Source organism: Vicia villosa, unplaced genomic scaffold (assembly GCF_029867415.1).
Source record: "Vicia villosa cultivar HV-30 ecotype Madison, WI unplaced genomic scaffold, Vvil1.0 scaffold8, whole genome shotgun sequence".
Taxonomy (NCBI): Eukaryota; Viridiplantae; Streptophyta; class Magnoliopsida; order Fabales; family Fabaceae; genus Vicia; species Vicia villosa.
The window spans coordinates 2,259,795-2,279,367 of record NW_026706811.1 but is presented as its reverse complement, the minus strand read 5'-3'; the positions used below and the strand labels follow the sequence as shown (position 1 = coordinate 2,279,367).

Below are 19,573 nucleotides of genomic sequence, written 5' to 3'. Positions count from 1 at the left end.
AAACCACGAGCTTTTCCTACCTTCAGCCAACGTGAACCCTTTGTTGTATCCCATGCAATGCGGACAACCCATTTTGCCATGCGTACCTCAACCAGACAATATGCCATATGCTGGAAAGTCGTTGATTTTCCACATCAAAGAAGCTCGCATTGTAAAGTTTTGTTTATGTGATACATCATAATTCCATTCTCCAATCCACAATCTCTTCAAATCATCAATTAAAGGTTGTAAATACACATCAATTCCTGCTTTTGGACTCGAAGGTCCTGGAATGACACACGTCAAAAACATGTATGGTTTTGTCATGCACATCTCAGGAGGGAGGTTGTAAGGGGTTACAATAACTGGCCAACAAGAATACATACTTCCCGGCGCTTGAACATAAGGAGTAAAACCATCTAAGCATAATCCAAGCCTGACATTTCTAGGTTCTGCGGCAAAATCAGGATGTATTCGATCAAAGTGCTTCCATGTCATTTGACTTGCACTGTGCATTGAAGCAAACATTCTTTTTAACCTTGGTATTATCGGAAGATAAAACACGGACTTTACTGTTACACGGTCTTGATTAGTGTTAATGGCTCTACTGCGAACTTTATATCTTGGACTCATACAAAACTTACATTCCTCCAACAACCCATCTTGAGTACCAAACTCATTATCGTAAAACAACATACAACCATTAATGCAACAATCAATCTTTCTTACTCTTAAGCCCAACTTCGACACCAACTTTTTTGCTTCATAAAATGTTGTAGGCAAGTTGTCTTTCATTGCAGTTGAGTCCAACATCATTTTTACGAAGAATTCCAAACACTGATCAGGAACATTCCAATTTGACTTGACGGCCAATAATCTCACACACATTGATAACTTTGAGTCAGACGATCCATCAAACAACGCGTATTCATCTCATTCAACAACTGATAAAATTTATGCGCTTTCTCCTTCGGCAACTCTTCCCCACCAAAATCTTCAGGTTGATCATAGGTCACGTTCACACCAAAAGCATCCTCAACCATGTCACCAATCAAATTAAAGTTTTCCTCATATTCCATAGGCGGCCGACTACTTGAAGCATGCGCGTTGCTAGTCTCTGGTACGTTACTAGGCAGTTCTTCACCGTTAAACGTCCAAACCCAATAATTTGCAATGAAACCCCTTCTATGCAAATGAGATGTTATTTCCTGTGGGTCACTAATTATTGGTCTACATTCACATTTAAGACAGGGGGGACACCTAACTCCTCCTTCGCTTTGACATAATTCCTGAGCAAACGCCCAACTGATAAACCCTTCAACTCCTACTATAAAATTGGGTTTAAGTCCCATTCTTCCTGGATATGTTCTATCGTACATCCAACTACGATAATACCGATAATATTTCATACTGCATATTTATACAATCATTGTTATTTTGAGTTAGTAATATCAATCAACTTAATATTATTCTTAAACGTATACTAGTTAATATTTACTATTCTTAAAAATATTATTTAATAACAATACTACTAATATTTTTAACTACACATGTTATATTGAACATATGTTAACCATAAAGTTATTATTTTTTTAACTACACATTTTAAACTACATATATTGAAAATATTATTTAATAAAAATACTACTATTATATTTTTGTTACATAGATAGTAATAAAAATAAGAAATAAGAAATATTACTATTATGTTTGGAAATATACAAACACATATATATTATGTTTTTATTACATATATAAAAATTCAGTTTTAAATCTATTATATATGAACAAAATAAAAAATAAAAATAAAAACTGTTTTTATATATATATATATATATATATATATATATATATATATATATATATATATATATATATATATATATATATATATATATATATATATATATATATTAGTTTTGAACGTATTATATTTGTTTAAGTTATAATAATGGAAAAAGCTAACATGTGCCCTTGGGGCACAAGATAATTAGATAATTAGATATCTATAACAATATATTTTTTAAAGTGAGAACTTTATAATATATATCTATATTATATTCTTAAAAATGAAAACTTTATAATATATATAACTATTATATTCGTTTGAAAATTATATTAATATTTATAATAATCTATTTTATATATTGTAAAATATTTAAAAAAATTGTTTTAATAATATTAATACATAATAATTTTAATAATAGTTTTAATATATCAGTTTTTTCTAATAGTTTTAAAAATATTAATAAAAAATATATTTAGCTTTCGTTTTTATTTTATTTACTTTACTCTGTTTTATTTTTTAAGTTTTTATAAATAATTATTTAATTTATAATTTCGTTTTAATTTATAAAATAACCTAATTAAAAAATAACCTAATAAATCTATTAATCTATACAAAAAACGAAAAATCTATTAAAAATATCCTAATAAATCTATTAAAAATATATCACATTATAATCTATACAAAAAAACTTATCTCTTTAAAATCTATACAAAAATAACCTAATAAATCTATTAAAAATATACTACATTAGAAAAAAATAACTTACCTCTTCTTCAATCTACTCCACCTTCTTCAATCTACTCCACCTTCTTCAATCTACTAAATCTATACAAAAAAATCAAACATTAAAAACAGAATATAGAATGAAATTGTAAGAAAATACTAATGTAACCTTAATTACCTTTGATATAAGAAAAATATTTGGGATTGAATTGGTATTGCAATTGGATTTTGGGAGAGAAGGGTTGGATTTCTGGTTTTGGGAGAGGAGGGTTGTGGTTCTGGTTTTGGAGAGGAAACGAAAATGAATTCTGTTGTTGTTCTAATGAATGGTGGTGGAGTGAAGTGAATTGCGTACATAAATACACAATGTAGCGACGTGAGAATCACATCGCTATTTGCCACGTGAGAACCACGTCGCAACATGACAACGGTAACATTAATTAATGTCTTTGCCTGCAAAGCTGTCACCATGTTACTTCAGTGGAACGTTGTGTTTGGTTTCTAAATGTTGCGACGTGTTTGTAACGTCACAACCAAATTTTTAAAAATTTAAATCTTCCCCCATGTGAATGTTATAGCTTTTAATATTTTAATTTATAAATTTAATGTAGTGACGTGTATCCCACGTCGCAACCTTTTTTCACATATCCTAATGCCTGACTTCTGATTACTTTATGGCTATAAAGTTATTTAATATTTAAAAACACCTTGCGAAGTGTATCTCACGTCGCAACTGGAAATATTGAGCCACGTGTTTTCCAAGTTGCTAAAATATGTCGCTGGGAGAGGATTTCTTGTAGTGAATAGTCCAACACATGTGGATACTTAGAGCAACTCCAATAAAAGTTATTTTGAGTGAGTCCTCCACTTAGTATTTTAAAAAGTCAACACTTTTTACATTTGAAGTATGCCAAGTGACATTATGATTCTTTCGGGAAGGGATTTATTTTTTGGATCCTTCTATTAAAAACTTAATATACATAGTACTTTTTTATAAATTTGTTAGTTAAAGTTGATTAAATAATATAAAATGTTACTCCCTCCATTCTATAATGAGTGGCTCAGCCCACCGTTTCACACCGTTTAAGAAAAGTGTATAAAAGTAAGAAAGAGAATAGAGTTTTTACTATAATACCCATATCATGTATTGAGAATGATAAAATTTTTATTAATTAGAGGATAGAATTGAAAAAAGTGTATTGGAAATTGAAATAATTCATTTATTTTGGGACATCATTTTATTCTAAATTGATCATTCATTGTAAGACTGGTTGAGTATTATAAGTTAAAATTATAGGACCAACACAAGTTCTTTAAAATTGCACTATTAAAAATAAAATTAAATGAATTACTTCAAAATAATATGCACAGAGAACTACAAAATAATCAAAATATGGGTTGATTGTTATTGAATTATATTTTCCAAACACATCTAACAATAGGAGTTAGTTCTTAGTAGCCTCTTTGTATCTTCTTCTAAATGCAGTCTACAATGCATTCCCCTGACATCATATTTAACTGCTTTGTTTTATTATATTCATATTTATCTTAGTTTCCAACAAATGATACAATTTATAAAGAGCCAAGTTAAAGTAAGATTGCATCAAATTTAAGCACATGAGTAACCCAACTTCAGTAAATCCAATTATCAGTTTACAAGTATGATGGAACTATGTTTAAACAAATGGCTATAGAGGTAATTTAAAGAAACATTTAGCGAGCTTGTTCTATACAAAATTCAAATTTAAAAACAATTGAAACCGATATTTTGATAAATTACAAAAAATAATAATATCATAAGGAAAATACATTAGTGATGAATAGGGTTTTAAAAAAGTCTGCGAACGCAACAACAACCGCGACACAACACTTTTGGCAGATGTCAATACCGATAATGTTACTGTTATCATTGTTTTCTATATTGAAGAGCAAATTGTAGTTAATTCACACCCCGATGACCGCAATCAGTGTCGTGACATCTGTACCGATTGAATTCGTGAAAATCTTTACACGACACGACCGCAACGTGACCTTGTTGATGAAGTGCGCCCTTGAATTGGTGGATTATTGATGGAAAGTATATTGTCCAGACCATCAAATTAAAGCACATACACCTCAGAAAATGACAACTTACATGTAGGAGAAATCCTTGAACAAGAGAATAAATCACTTAAAAAATGAGGTTTCTCCATTGGTTTTGGGAGAAGATTACGGCAAATGATCATGTTCTGTAAATGTCTCGCATTCTCCAAAATATATGATGCGAATCGAAAATCAGCTTCGATAGCTTCATATTCTGTAATGTTAATCGTTGTTAGATGAGATGATAGACATTTAGGAACATGATATGGGTATTTCCAATCCTCTTTGGTTGGTGAACTAAGTGCCTGTCAATATCACAAGACAAAATAGGATAGGTAAAGAAAACAAGAATTAGCAAAAAACAATAACTATCCATGGATGTAAAAACCAAACCTTAAAAATGGTAAGAAATTGAAGTTTTGGACAATTATGGAGCATTTTGACAACCTCGTCCCATTCATGCAGTTGGGTATGAGGCCTCCAAGATAGACAAAGTTTGGTTAAGTTTTCAAACACCGGAAAGTCTTTGTAATATGAATTGGTTTCTCTATTACCAAGATTACGCCCGAACTGCACAACACAAAAATTAGATGCATTAATATAAACGTCTACCGAACCTATTATAAAAACAAACGAACCTATTATAAAAACAAACAAACAAACAGCAGAAACTATACCCTTGATATAGTTAGAATCTGGACATTATAAACAGCTTTAAACGGAACCTGGAACAAACGGATACCGCAAAGAATCAACTTGGACAAAGGTTTAATATACCCTCTAGTTGTATCACGGTTACTTGCTTCAACATATAGGGTAATCAATCTCTCCAATACGGGACACCCAGAAAGAAGTTTCATGAAATCGTCTATATGATGAAAACGAACATCATACATATAGAGGATTTTGAGCGAAGGAAGATCAACAGAAGAATGAAACAAAGTGTCGGGACGTACTTTGATTAATGCCATGGAGACAAGTGTTTTGAAGCAGAAAATGGTAGGGGATAAAGGGATGTATAACAAGTATAGATAGAGATAAATGACGCGTCGTAGTTTAGCTGCTTCGATCCATTTGTCGAAAGTGGAACTGTCAGTCTCGGCATCCCATTGTTGAGAACGACAATTGAGAATAAAATATTTGAGGGGAAGGTGCTGAGAGTGTGGAGAGAACATAAAAGCTTCCACCAATCTAAGCAAGTGAATCCTGTTCTGTGCGTTGTTGACGATTCCATCATCGGCGATGCGTAAAACTGAGAGTGAGTGACATATAGGGATCCACTTCTTGGAAAGAATGATTGTTTTGAAAGCATGTTTGGTTGTGAGAAAAGAGAGAATGTGAGATAGTATCTCTTCTGGTAAGTCATTGATGGAGAACTCTGATTGCGGCATTTTCATCCTCTTAGTATTTTCGTTTCCAGAATGTGGCAGTTGAGGGAAAAGATTTTCCATTGACTAGCTTCTCAGATGAAGAAATCACATAATACAAACCCTAGGCTGCTCTAACGTCTTATTTATACAGGGTGAATTCCATGTTTTTCCTGCTAGCTATGTTTGGTAACTTTATATACTATTTAATAAATGCCTGAGTAATTAAAATATACAATTATTTATTAAAGGAAGATTTGATCCACAAAGATAGGGGAAAATGTATTAATCTAAAATTTACCAATTTCATTTTCATGTACCAAAAATAAAATAAAATTTACCAATCTTATATGGTTCAGTATAAAAATGATTAATATTCATTTATTTTATTGTTATAAAAACAATTATTTTTTATTAATAAGAGAATGATATATCCAAGTATCAAGATTGTGCACACCTTTTTGGATATTATTAATTACTGATAGATTGATCAATTAATATATAAAATATTTTTTTTTTTCTAATTTGCATCTATTTTTTATTAACATTCATTTTTTTATTGTTATAAAAATATATGATTATTTTTTATTAATATGAGAACAATTATCCAAAAATGTGTATCGTGATAATTAACTGTGCACATCATTTAGGATATTACTAATTATTGGTGGATTGATCAATTAATATATAAAATCTAGTTTTTAAATTTTAAATATAAAAAATTGATTAATAAAAAAATATACATGATAAAATATTCTAAGATAAATCTTATAATTAAAAAATTAATTGAGTCATTAAAGAAGTCTTAAAACGTATAATTCGGCAATAATCAATTAGTTAATTTTAATATTTTTAATATGTTCTAATAAAATTTAAAACATTTCTAATAAGGAAGTTTGAATTTATTATAAAAACTATAAATGAAAAAAGTATTTTTTTTATTAAAAAATAATTTAAATTTATGGCTTTTTAATACCAACAACATACAAATAAAAACGACTTTTAAAAAATTAGAAAAGAAAAAGTTTTTTAATTAAAGTGACATTAATAACCATTTGACGATTATCCTAAAAAAACAATTGAAATTTGAATAACAGGTTATAAGTCAAATTCTTACACTTAAGCTAACACATTCTTTGTTAAAAATGAGGAAAAACCATGTATTCTTAATCAAGGCTTATATATTGAATAGAATAGAAAAGATGATTAAAAAACTAGTATGACATAAAGGCCTAGGTAATAGTGAAGGAACAGTTCAAAAATGTCGATAATGATGCTCTAAGTCTAAGCATAAATATGAGGAGTGGTTTTTAGATTTTAAGCCAATTGTGACCGGAAATAATGACAATTAATGGTAAATGGTGTGGCTGCATTAAGCTACGGTGGCTTTGTTGAATTTATATGTTTTTAACCAATGTTTTTATGTTTTATGTTTTTTGAATTACAACGTAGATCTCGTAGGATTAGTGAGAATTACAACGTAAATTGTAGGATTAGTGAGACCCAATTTAAAACTTTTGACAAGTGATATGGATATTTAAAATATATAATTGAGTTGTTTAAATAATTGAATAAAATACATTTATACCACCGAATTGAATGACTTAGATGTGGATATTTATGTTTAAGTACCAAAGATACCAAATCTTGCGCCAACGACGATTTCTAGCTATCTTAAATCTCTGGTCTATCGGTTGATCGCCTCGTTTGTTTTGTTTTTGGATTTTGAATAAAGTTTTTCTCTTTCCAAAAAAAAATAATAACTGAAATCCAACAAAACAAAAATAGAACCTGATTGTAGACATATAAGAATGAAAATTTGAATTAAATTATAATGGGCTAGAAAGTATTACTAACGAAAATGAATAAAATATTGAACACTTAACTAACCCTAACACAAACAATCAAATAAAATGAATACTCCACTTTTGTAAAATTAAATGGAAAACAAACAACTGGAATCATAAAAGTTATTTTACAATTTGATCAAAATTGCAGGGTACCAGCAAAAAAACTTGATTGATTTCTCATTACAAAAGTAAAATCTAAATTCAGGATTGGTCTTTTCTTATTGTACAAAAAGAAACCTCAAATATAACATGCTAAGAGAGTTTAACGAAAGACTCAATGATGTTCTGCATACTGCATACTCTGAATTTATCAAAGACACTTCATAGATTAACTAGGTTCTAAATTTGGTGGTGTATTGAAACAATAAGTTGAAGGGAAGATCACACTGAAATAATAGAATTGAATGCAACCAAACAACATAAAACTCACACTCTTCAATCAAATCTCCAATGAAAAGCTGGACACAAAAACTAACCATAAGAAAGCATAAAATGAAGAGAATGAAGTGATGCATAAATGAGCCATTGAGAGTGGAGAATGCAAGCAAAGAAATGCAGGATAAAGAGAGAGGTTCTATTTTTTCACTTCTCCATATAAACATCTTCAAAATTGATTAACTTCCCATAAATAAGTTGAACAGCTTAAGAACAATGACAGATTAATAAAAATCATACACATTGAATACCGTAATCTCATTTTCTAAAACATTTCGTGCTTCTTACCACCACCCTTCTTATCATGTTTCCCATTGCCTCCTTTTCTTTTCCCTATATTGGACATATTTTTACCCGTGTCATGACCTCTTGTGGGTGTTGACTTCAACAAATGCTTCACGTCAAGTATACCATTTCTAAAACGACCTTCGCTTAACTTCAAACCCCTGTCCTCAGGCTTGTGTTTTCCAACTGGTTTTTTACTCTTGCTACTACCACCAACCTTTCCCCCAAACCGTCCTAGAATCATACGCTACAAGCCACAAATGGGACAGATATAAGGAATAATAAAAGTAAGAGTTTTACAAACAAATAAAGTTAGGAATGATAGAAATTAATTACCTCTTGGAGCATTTTTTCTTCCCTCTGCTTTTGTTTCTTCATCATTGGTCGTGCCACACTTAAAGATAATCTCTGATTCTTGAGGGGCTGCATATTGAAAAATGAAAGGCTGAATTGTGTGCATTGGACATCCTGATATTATTACCATTTTTCAAATAGAAAATAGAGCATCAACTAATAGACCTCACCTTCCCACCAAGGGAAACAACCTTCCTATCTTCAATCTTTTTGCGCTCTTTCCATGTCATATGCGAGTTGCCTAACATATATTGCAATAAGTATCCATTATGACGAAGAACGTAACAAACCAAGTGAATATGCTTAGTTGCTTCCCATAATTTGTTTACCTCAAAACACACCAATTTAAAAGAATGAAAGGACCAAGGCTATGTTTGGATTTTTAAAACGAACCGACCGAAATGGAAAGAAGTAGAACCGAGCAGAATGGAATGTAATGGAACGGAGCGGACTACAGATTCCATTTCATTGTTTGGATATTTTAAGACGGAACAAAGCCGTGTTCTCATTTCCGCTCAAATCGGAAGGTAAGAAAATGGTAGTAAGTGATGGAATGCATTCCATTATGTTCCGCTCCACTACATGCTCTTTTTAACAATCCAAAGGATTCCATTATGCCCCATTCCATCGTATTCCATGAATCCAAACACAGCCTAACGTTTTTCTTATCATTCAAAGATTCAAATCAAATCTTTTCTTATAACACTTAAACACTTCAATGCAAAATCACAATGCAGTGCACTTTCTTAATAAAAAAATGAAAATGTATTATTGATGATATATTTCTAAGTGCATCAAAAATAGAAAGCAGAATGAATAAGAAGATAGACAGCATTGAATGGAAAATAAACTCAAAAGGATGAGAATATACTGAAGTTTTCAACATCTTTCATAATCGTCCTTAAGTCCATCTTTAAGTCCATTTCGTTTTCCTGCTTATTGGTATGTTCTCTGGAAGGAACATGTTGTTTCTTCTTGTACATCTTTCCCATCCCTGCTTGAAAATTGAAAGAGAGAAGATTTAAGGTAAAAAGCTTCAAACTAAAACAAAACTTGAAACTACAAGCACAATCAGAATAGAAAATAGTTCAAACAAATGATTTAAAAGCTTGAACCTCTTCATAGAAATACTGCCACAAAATAATAATAATGACACAATAGAAATAAACAACTATAGATAGATAAAACCCAATCGCAGCCAATAGTGGCACGATCGCAGTGGTACAAAAGGGAGCGGCCTCCGGACAGCGCGCATCACTGTTGCGGCTGTCTCAGATCCATTTCAGTAGAACAACGGCGCTTATAGCTGTCGTCACGGAGCTACACACCCGCTATAAAGAAGATTATTTGAAAGATAAAACAAAAAAATTTGACCGAACTTAGACCTTGAAGATTAATGAAGTTCAAATAACATCATAAATTTTATGTTTTGAGCTTAAAAATCATTCATTATCAAGCAGCTTTCTACCAGCATTCTTGTTGTTTATAGGCCATGTCATTTAAACATGTTTTAACGTCTAATAGTAGCATAATTAAGGGTAAATATTGCAAGGCAATTTGCAACCAAATCAACCTCTTGATACCAATATTAACACCACGGTTAAGAGAGAAAACACACTGAGACATAAGTTGTGATTGAGTGGTCTGAAATCTAAGTTTACAAAGAGTAGAATCTCATCATATGTGTACTGTAGACATTTGAGCTATCAACTTCCTAACCAAATAACTGTTCAGTTAGTTACAGCAGTTAAAGATGGATCTAGACTAAACAGGTCAAGGTTATGAACTACCCAGCTAGTGGCTAGAGAACCACATACATAACATAAAACAGTCCAAACTGAATACAATATGGAAGAGAATAAACAGCGACAAAAGCAGTGAAGATATAAACATTCCTGGTAATACTCCAATTATGCTAATGATAATTTTTGTTCGAGGACTGGATGAGATACTAACCGCTAGGGCTGTCCATGGTATAGTTCAATGAGAAAACCCAACCAAAACAAACCATAGTATAAATTCACTCACACTGAACCGTTTAAATTTATTCAAAACCAAACCAAACCGAATCAAAATCATTCGTTTGGTATACCGTTTCGAAATTCCGAACCATACCAAACCGCTAGAAGTTAATTTTTTCCAAACCAAACCATCTATTAAAGAACTGAACCACTAAACTATTTTTAAAATTTTAAAACTTTATTTTGCATTGACTACACACTAAATAATGTACATAAATCCAGAATTACGGTAAGAAATCAAGTGAATACGAGACAGAACCATGATGACCAGGAAACACAAATACGTCATCTCTCTTAAACTGCTCTTTCAAATCTCTACTAACCAAAAAAATAAAAATAGAACCAAAGGACTCTTTCATAATTGTGAGGACCCAAAATAAGGCCAACAAACAGTTACAGTGTGTGGCTGGAAACTATAAATCTTTGTATTGTCTCCAAACAACCACTCAGCCCTAACCCCTACCCTAAACCCCAACTCGATCACAACACAAGCCTCTGAGTTCACCTTTAATCTGAAACCTAGGTAGATACTGAATCGCGCTTAAGCAGAAGTAAGACGGAATCTATGGAATGCCGTCACGGAGTTAGGCGCCGTTAATATGAATAATTTTTGAAAAATAAAATAAAAATATAGACAGAGAAACATGGAGAGGAGGGATCGTGAAAAATCACAGTACTAACCAGAGACGCGTTTGAATTACAGTAGCGGCTGCTAGGTTGAAGGAAAAGGAACAACTCTAACCTTGTAAATTTTGATATGATGGTGAAAATTAAATAGGTAAATGATGATTTATGAGGCAGACCATAATTGTGCGGTTTGATTCTCCCTTTAAAAAATACTAGGTTTAAAAGGTTTTAAAGATTCTTTTAAATAAAAATTGGTTTAAATGTATTTTTTAAGTTTTTAATTATATATTTTAACACAATTTTTTGTCTCTTTTATTTTTACAGATGTGACCGTGATAATTAAATATAAAATTATTTTTAATTATGTGAGAGTCTTGATAAAGATAATTTATTAATTAACATTTTTTTAAGATTAAATTGATAATTAATAATTTTAATTAGGGTTTAATAGAAATTAATTAATTAAAATATTGATAAGAAAATTTTTAGACTTAAAATTCAAATTATAAATGCCCCAGTCTAGTAGCCAAGTTGACATTTGCCTTTATTTACATGAGCTTTATAAACACTAATAAAATTTGTTCAAGAGTTGGTGTGGGACTTCAATGAAAAACAAAATCAACCAATAGTTGCACTTGTAGCCCCTTGCTTATTTTCTAACTTCAAACAAGGTGAAGCCCTTTAAGGGAACCATTTTTGAGGCATTTGAGAGGTATAAACATCAACATGGTTTGTTGTTGTTTCTTTTGATTTCATCTCTAGTGGTGTTTAAATTGATTCCAAATGAGCCAATTGAGCACTTAAAAGGTGTCAATTGAGGGTAGTTATATAAAGTCATGTATCTATAACTATATTTAAACAGGATAGGAGAGTTTGGGCTGCCCTATTTTTTTTCCTAAATTACCCTTCACATATTACTATTATTTCCAAGATAATAAATAAATTTAATTTAAAATATAATTGCACATAATAGTTTTTTCCAACTGCACTTGGGTAGTTTGTATTAACAAAAACTGCTCCACTTTTCTATTTTCTAAACATTCGATCCATTACACAATTATTACATTTTACTTTCTAAAATTTTCAGATCTATATCTGGTTATCAAAATGAAGAAAATAGTTACTTTGTACGAGGGATACTTTGTATAGAATCAAAGAAAATAGAAGAACACAACTCATGGTGGTTATTGGTGATGAAGTGCGCCCTTGAATTGGTGGATTATTGATGGAAAGTATATTGTCCAGACCATCAAATTAAAGCACATATACCTCAGAAAATGACAACTTACATGTAGGAGAAATCCTTGAGCAAGAGAATAAATCACTTAAAAAACGGGGGCTCTCCATTGGTTTTGGGAGAAGATTACGGCAAATGATCATGTTCTGTAAATGTCTCGCATTCTCCAAAATATATGATGCGAATCGAAAATCAGCTTCGATAGCTTCATATTCTGTAATGTTAATCGTTGTTAGATGAGATGATAGACATTGAGGAACATGAAATGGGTATTTCCAATCCTCTTTGGTTGGTGAACTATCTGCCTGTCAATATCACAAGACAAAATAGGATAGGTAAAGAAAACAAGAATTAGCAAAAAAACAATAACTATCCATGGATATATGTAAAAACCAAACCTTAAAAATGGTAAGAAATTGAAGTTTTGGACAATTATGGAGCATTTTGACAACCTCATCCCATTCATGCAGTTGGGTATGAGGCCTCCAAGATAGACAAAGTTTGGTTAAATTTTCAAACACCGGTAAGTCTTTGTAATATGAATTGGTTTCTTTATTAACAAGATTACGCCCGAACTGCATGCACAATACAAAAATTAGATGCAATATAAACGTGTACGGACCTATTATAAAAACAAACAAACAGCAGAAACTATACCCTTGATATAGTTAGAATCTGGACATTATAAACAGCTTTAAACGGAACCTGGAACAAACGGATACCGCAAAGAATCAACTTGGACAAAGGTTTAATATACCCTCTAGTTGTATCATGGTTACTTGCTTCAACATAAAGGGTAATCAATCTCTCCAATACGGGACACCCAGAAAATAGAGCATCAACAAATAGACCTCACCTTCCCACCAAGGGAGACAACCTTCCTATCTTCAATCTTTTTGCGCTCTTTCCATGTCATATGCGAGTTGCCTAAGATATATTGCAATAAGTATCCATTATAACAAAGAAGGTAACAAACCAAGTGAATATGCTTAGTTGCTTACCACAATTTGTTTACCTCAAAACACACCAATTTAAAAGAATGAAAGGACCAAGGCTATGTTTGGATTTTTAAAACGAGCGAAATGGAAAGAAGTAGAACCGAGCAGAATGGAATGTAATGGAACGGAGCAGACTACAGATTCCATTCCATTGTTTGGATATTTTAAGACGGAACAAAGCCATGTTCTCATTTCCGTCCAAATCGGAAGGTAAGAAAATGGTGGTAAGTGATGGATTGCATTCCATCATGTTCCGCTCCACTCCATGCTCTTTTTAACAATCCAAAGGATTACATTCTGCTCCATTCCGTCGTATTCCATCAATCCAAACAAGCCTAACGTTTTTCTTATCATTCAAAGATCCAAATCAAATCTTTTCTTATAACACTTAAACACTTCAATGTAAAATCACAATGCAGTGCATTTTCTTATTAAAAAAAATGAAAAAATATTATGGGAAGATAGAAAGCAGAATGAATGAGAAGATAGACAGCATTGAATGGAAAATAAACTCAAAAGGATGAGAATATACTGAAGTTTTCAACATCTTTCATAATCGTCCTTAAGTCCATTTTTAAGTCCATTTCGTTTTCCTGCTTATTGGTATGTTCTCTGGAAGGAACATGTTGTTTCTTCTTGTACATCTTTCCCATGCCTGCTTGAAAATTGAAAGAGAGAAGATTTAAGGAAAAAAGCTTCAAACTAAAACAAAATTTGAAACTACAAGCACAATCAGAATAGAAAATAGTTCAAACGAATGACTTAAAAGCTTGAACCTCTTCATAGAAATACTGCCACAAAATAATAATAATGACTAAATAGAAATAAACAATTATAGATAGGTAGAACCCAATCGCAGCCAATAGTGGTGCGATTGCAGTGGTACAGAGGGGAGCGGCCTCTGGACAGCGTGCATCACTGTTGCGGCTGTCTCAAATGCATTTCAGGAGAACAACCCGGCGCATATAGCTGCCGTCACGGAGCTACACGCCCGCTATAATGAAGATTTTTTGAAAGATAAAACAAAACAAAAAATTGACAGAAATTAGACCTTAACAAATTCAAAATTGGAAACACAATTCATACTGAAGATTAATGAAGTTCAAATAACATCATAAATTTTATGTTTTGAGCTCAAAAATCATTCATTATCATTTATCAAGCAGCTTTCTACCAGCATTCTCGTTGTTTATAGGTCATGTCGTTTAAACATGTTTTAACGTCTAACAGTAGCATAATTAAGGGTAAATATTGCAAGGCAATTTGCAACCAAATCAACCTCTTGATACCAATACTAACACCACGGTTAAGAGAGAAAACACACTGAGACATAAGTTGTGATTGAGTGGTCTGAAATCTAGGTTTACAAAGAGTAGAATCTCATCATATGTGTACGGTAGACATTTGAGCTATCAACTTCCTAACCGAATAACTGTTCAGTTAGTTACAGCAGTTAAAGATGGATCTAGACTAAACAGGGTCAAGGTTACGGACTACCCAGCTAGTGGCTAGAGAACCACGTACATAACATAAAACAGTCCAAACTGAATACAATATGGAAGAGAATAAACAGCGACAAAAGCAGTGAAGATATAAACATTCCTTGTAATACTCCAATTCTGCTAGTGATAATTTTTGTTCAAGGACTGGATGAGATACTAACCCCTAGGGCTGTCCATGGTATAGTTCAATGAGAAAACCAAACCATAGTAAAAATTCACTCGAACTGAAATTTACTCAGAACCGAACCGAATCAAAATCATTGGTTTGGTATACCGTTTTGAAATTTCGAACCGTTAGAAGTTAAGTACCATTTAGTAAAGAACTGAATCGTTAAACTATTTTAAAATTTTAAAACTTGTTTTTTTTCATTCAGTTTCGATTAGGTTCTAGAATTGTTTGTGCAATATGGTTTGGTTCACTAATTGTTTGAACCTAAGGACTCTTTCATATTGAACAAAAATAATCAGTAATTAGAAATGTGCCAAACTCTGCTTTGTTAACAATTTAGAATCAACGATGGAGATAAGAAGCCAAAGCCGAACAGTAAGTTTATCATACATGTCATAATTTGAAACCTAACTAACACGGAATATATGGACCTAAGTTCAGAATCAGAACAGTAAGATGTCTATGAAATAAACCTAGCTACGCAGTTAATCGCGGCCAATAGTGGCACGATGGCGGCGGTATAGACTATAGAGGGGAACGGCCACCGGACGCTACAGTGATGTCAGATGCATTTCACGATAACTACCCGGCGGATGTAGCTGCCGTCACGGAGTTAGACGCCCGCTAATATGAATAATTTTTGAAAAATAAAATAAAAATATAGACAGAGAAACATGGAGAGGAGGGATCGTGAGAGGGATCGTGAAAAATCACAGTACTAACCAGAGACGCGTTTGAATTACAGTAGCGGCTGCTAGGTTGATTGAAGGAAAAGGAACAAGTCTAACCTTGTAAATTGATATGATGGTGAAAATAAATTAGGTAAATGATGATTTATGAGGCAGACCGTAATTGTGCGGTTTGATTCTCCCTTTAAAACATACTACTAGGTTTAAAAGGTTTTAAAGATTCTTTTAAGGTGAATTCTTATCTGCCCAACTCAAAAAGTTGGGTAAAGTTACATTCCATATAAAATGTCTTGGAAACAACCAAAAAGTATACTATTTAATAATTAATTAAATAAGATAAAACTAAATGATGCAATGTGATTGGTGGAATGTACACTACTCAACTTTTTGAGGTGGGTAGAGAAGTTGTCCCCTTCTTTTAAATAAAAACTAGAATGTGACCCGCGCATCGCGCCGGGAAATAAAAATATGTTAGTATAAAATTACGGGTGGCAAAACGGGCCGCCCGCCCCGCCCGCCGCCCGCCCCGCCTTATGCCCGCCAAAAAACTAGCGGGGCGGGCATGCCCGCCAAGTAAAATGGGCATTAAAGTCATGCCCGCCCCGCCAAGATGGCGGGTTGGCGGGCGGCGGGCTTACCCGCCTATTTTTATTTATATTTTTTTTAATAAATTAATAGGCTTTTTTAACCTTTTAATTGAACTTTTCACTTATTTTTTAAAATAATTTTTTATAAAAGCAAATTTTTAACAAATTTACTTAAAAAATATTAAGTATATTTATAAATAAATATATAAAATAAACCATCAAGAATTGCAATTATTAGAATTAACTAAAAAAAAGCCTCTAAACTTAAATTAGATTGAATCTTTACCTTTATAAAGTTTTAGACATCCTATGAAATATTGAAAAACAAATGAAATATTACTAATAGTTTAAAGTGACACTTAAATTTAGAACCAAATTTTCTACACTCTCTTTAAAAAACCAATTATTTTAGATAATAAAAAGATGAATGTAATTATATTTTATTGTTGTGTCATAGAACTAAATTTATATTTAAATTGTTATAAAATTCAATACCTACTGATGTCAAAAAATATAAAATGTTGTACAACAAAATATATTTCAAATAATTTATATTATTTTTAAAATTAATTAGGAGCTTGGGCTGATTCATCTCTTTTTCGTTTTTTTAATTGTATATGAAATATATAGATGATTGTATATTTTCAATTCATTATTTAATTGAATTTCATAATAGATAAAAATATAATATTTATAAAAAAAAATTTTAATAGTGTTAGATGATATTATATTATTATTATTATTATTATTATTAATGATATAATTATTATTAATTAATATTATTATTAGATGAATATTATATTATTATTTATATTATTATTTTATTAATATTGGTGGCTAAATATTTTTATTTTTCATTTCTTATTATTATTATATTTAATTTGTAAAATTTAAAAATAAAATATTAATAAAAATATAAATATAAAAATACATACATATAAAAGTTAAAAATATATACATATAACAATTTTTTATCTAATATTTATATACTTTATAATTAGAATATATTTGAGAGTTATAAAATATTAAATAATACATTTGAGAATTATAATTAGAATATATTTGAGTCTTATTATTATATTTAATTGGTAGAATTTTTTGTGGTAGAATTTTGTGAAGATGACACATAAGCATGAGGTTATGTGAAGATGGCACATAAGCAAATGCTATAGAAAGATGACACATAGGTAAATGTTAGGGTTTTTAGTCTAGGGTTGTCATCACGACAACCTTACATTTATATTAAGTAGATTGGTTTAAATGTATTTTTTAAGTTTTTAATTATAATTTTAACACAATTTTTTCTGTCTCTTTTATTTTTTAGAGATGTGACCGTGATAATTAAATTTAATATTTATTTTTAACTATGTGAGAGTCTTGATAAAGATAATTTGTTAATTAATATTTTTTTAAGATTAAATTGATAATGAATAATTTTAATTAGGGTTTAATAGAAATTAATTAATTAAAATATTGATAAGAAAATTTTTAGACTTAAAATTCAATTTATAAATGCCCCAATCTAGTACCTAAGTTGACATTAGCTCTTATTTAGACCATTTCTCAACCAAGCCCATGGATATCTTATACATCACGCAAAATTTCAATTTTGCCCTCTATTTTCGTAGATGCACATCCAGAAGCATCCTATATTTTAAAAAAAATTTGATTCCTTCCGTAGATGCATCTACGGAAGCGTGTAAAACAAAAGAAAATACGGTTTATTTCACCTTATTTTCAGTTTAGCAATACTTTCGTATATGTATCTACGGAAGCACCCAATGTTTTTGAAACAAAGGTACTTCCGTAGATCCATCTACGGAACTGTCTGCTATTTTTCGAATGTATTATAGATGGAATTAAGGATTTTTCAAAGATGTTTTCTTGTTGCTTTATTGCTTATAAATATACACCACTAAATTTTATATATGTTTATCAGGCTTGTAAATCAATAGTGGAAGGGTATCTACCTAAAATTACTTTGTAGTGGTCCAAAAGAGACATCACACTTGTCTCTTTCCAGTCAACAACCAAGAGACAGATAGAAGTGGAAATATTATGCCAGGTTCTTTGAAGATAATTTTATGGCATGTATGTCATATCTTACTCTCGCCAATTGAGAGTTATTTAAACAGTAATGCATTTAAAAAACAGTAGACCAATAAAAATACAATATATAAATAATGTCGGTCAAAGTGTCGAGTATATCACCAAATACATACAAAAATGAAATATAAATACATCATCTAATATAACTACTGAGTATGTCGGGTATCATCCTGCGTACCATCTTGCGCATCTCCTTTACCTCCGCCTCCGAGTCCACCAAGGGCTCTGCTGGCTCTACCCCTAGCGTCAAGTGTCCCACGGGTCCTGGCACGATGTCGACGGTACAGAAATGCACTCTCTGCCAGCCTGATCATTTGTAATTTGTTTGTAAGTTGATCATTTTTTATTAAATGGATAGACATGTATCTTGAGATACTCATACATTTAATGTATTATATTTGGACCTATATGATAATGTATCTTTTTAGTCTATGCAATTTGATGTAAGTCAAGATGTTGAGTGTAACTTTAATCACGAGTTAGAATACTTTTTAACTAAATAAAATATTCATTCATTCCAATCGATAGAGTACATTGTTGCAATACTAATTAAGAATCGCCAAAAACAAAAAGGATGAATCTGCAAACAAACTCACAGCATCCATGTTAATAGCATTAAATGGCAAATTGCATATGCCTACAAATATAACTATGACTATATTGAAATGTCTGAAATATTCATGTCTCCAGATCTGTAGCGTTAATGGCACCAAAGTCATAGATAGGATTTGCACTAGATCAAAACTCATCTTTCAACCTGAAACAAATGA

The 19,573-nt window shown here is 31.3% G+C and overlaps 1 protein-coding gene across 4 annotated transcripts; it reads right to left on the bottom strand.

The window, feature by feature from the left end:
- Positions 1–8,343: 8,343 nt before the first annotated feature.
- On the bottom strand, positions 8,344–16,278 carry LOC131643176 (uncharacterized). 4 transcript variants are annotated; one of them, XM_058913328.1, is made up of 10 exons: positions 16,142–16,278; positions 14,280–14,402; positions 13,606–13,676; positions 13,407–13,454; positions 13,148–13,324; positions 12,802–13,054; positions 9,736–9,858; positions 9,035–9,105; positions 8,847–8,933; positions 8,344–8,757 (listed from the first exon to the last, which is right to left on the bottom strand). In XM_058913328.1, the coding sequence occupies exons 2-10, from the start codon at positions 14,398–14,400 to the stop codon at positions 8,491–8,493; spliced, it is 1,218 nt and encodes a 405-aa protein (XP_058769311.1). In that variant the 5' UTR covers positions 14,401–14,402; positions 16,142–16,278; the 3' UTR covers positions 8,344–8,490. The 4 variants fall into 4 exon arrangements, with proteins under 4 accessions (XP_058769311.1, XP_058769312.1, XP_058769313.1 ...); XM_058913329.1 differs by having other exon boundaries at positions 14,280–14,405; positions 16,142–16,272; XM_058913330.1 differs by lacking the exon at positions 16,142–16,278 and adding an exon at positions 15,892–16,123.
- Between the last annotated feature and the right edge of the window lie 3,295 nt (positions 16,279–19,573).

Coding starts and splice junctions, on each gene's coding strand:
- LOC131643176 (XM_058913328.1), bottom strand. CDS start 14,400: ATGGGAAAGATGTACAAGAAGAAACAACATGTTCCTTCCAGAGAACAT. Junction 13,055..13,147: donor AATTTCTTACCATTTTTAAG/GTTTGGTTTTTA, acceptor TGATATTGACAG/GCAGATAGTTCACCAACCAA. Junction 9,859..12,801: donor CTCAAGGATTTCTCCTACAT/GTAAGTTGTCAT, acceptor ATTTTCAAGCAG/GGATGGGAAAGATGTACAAG.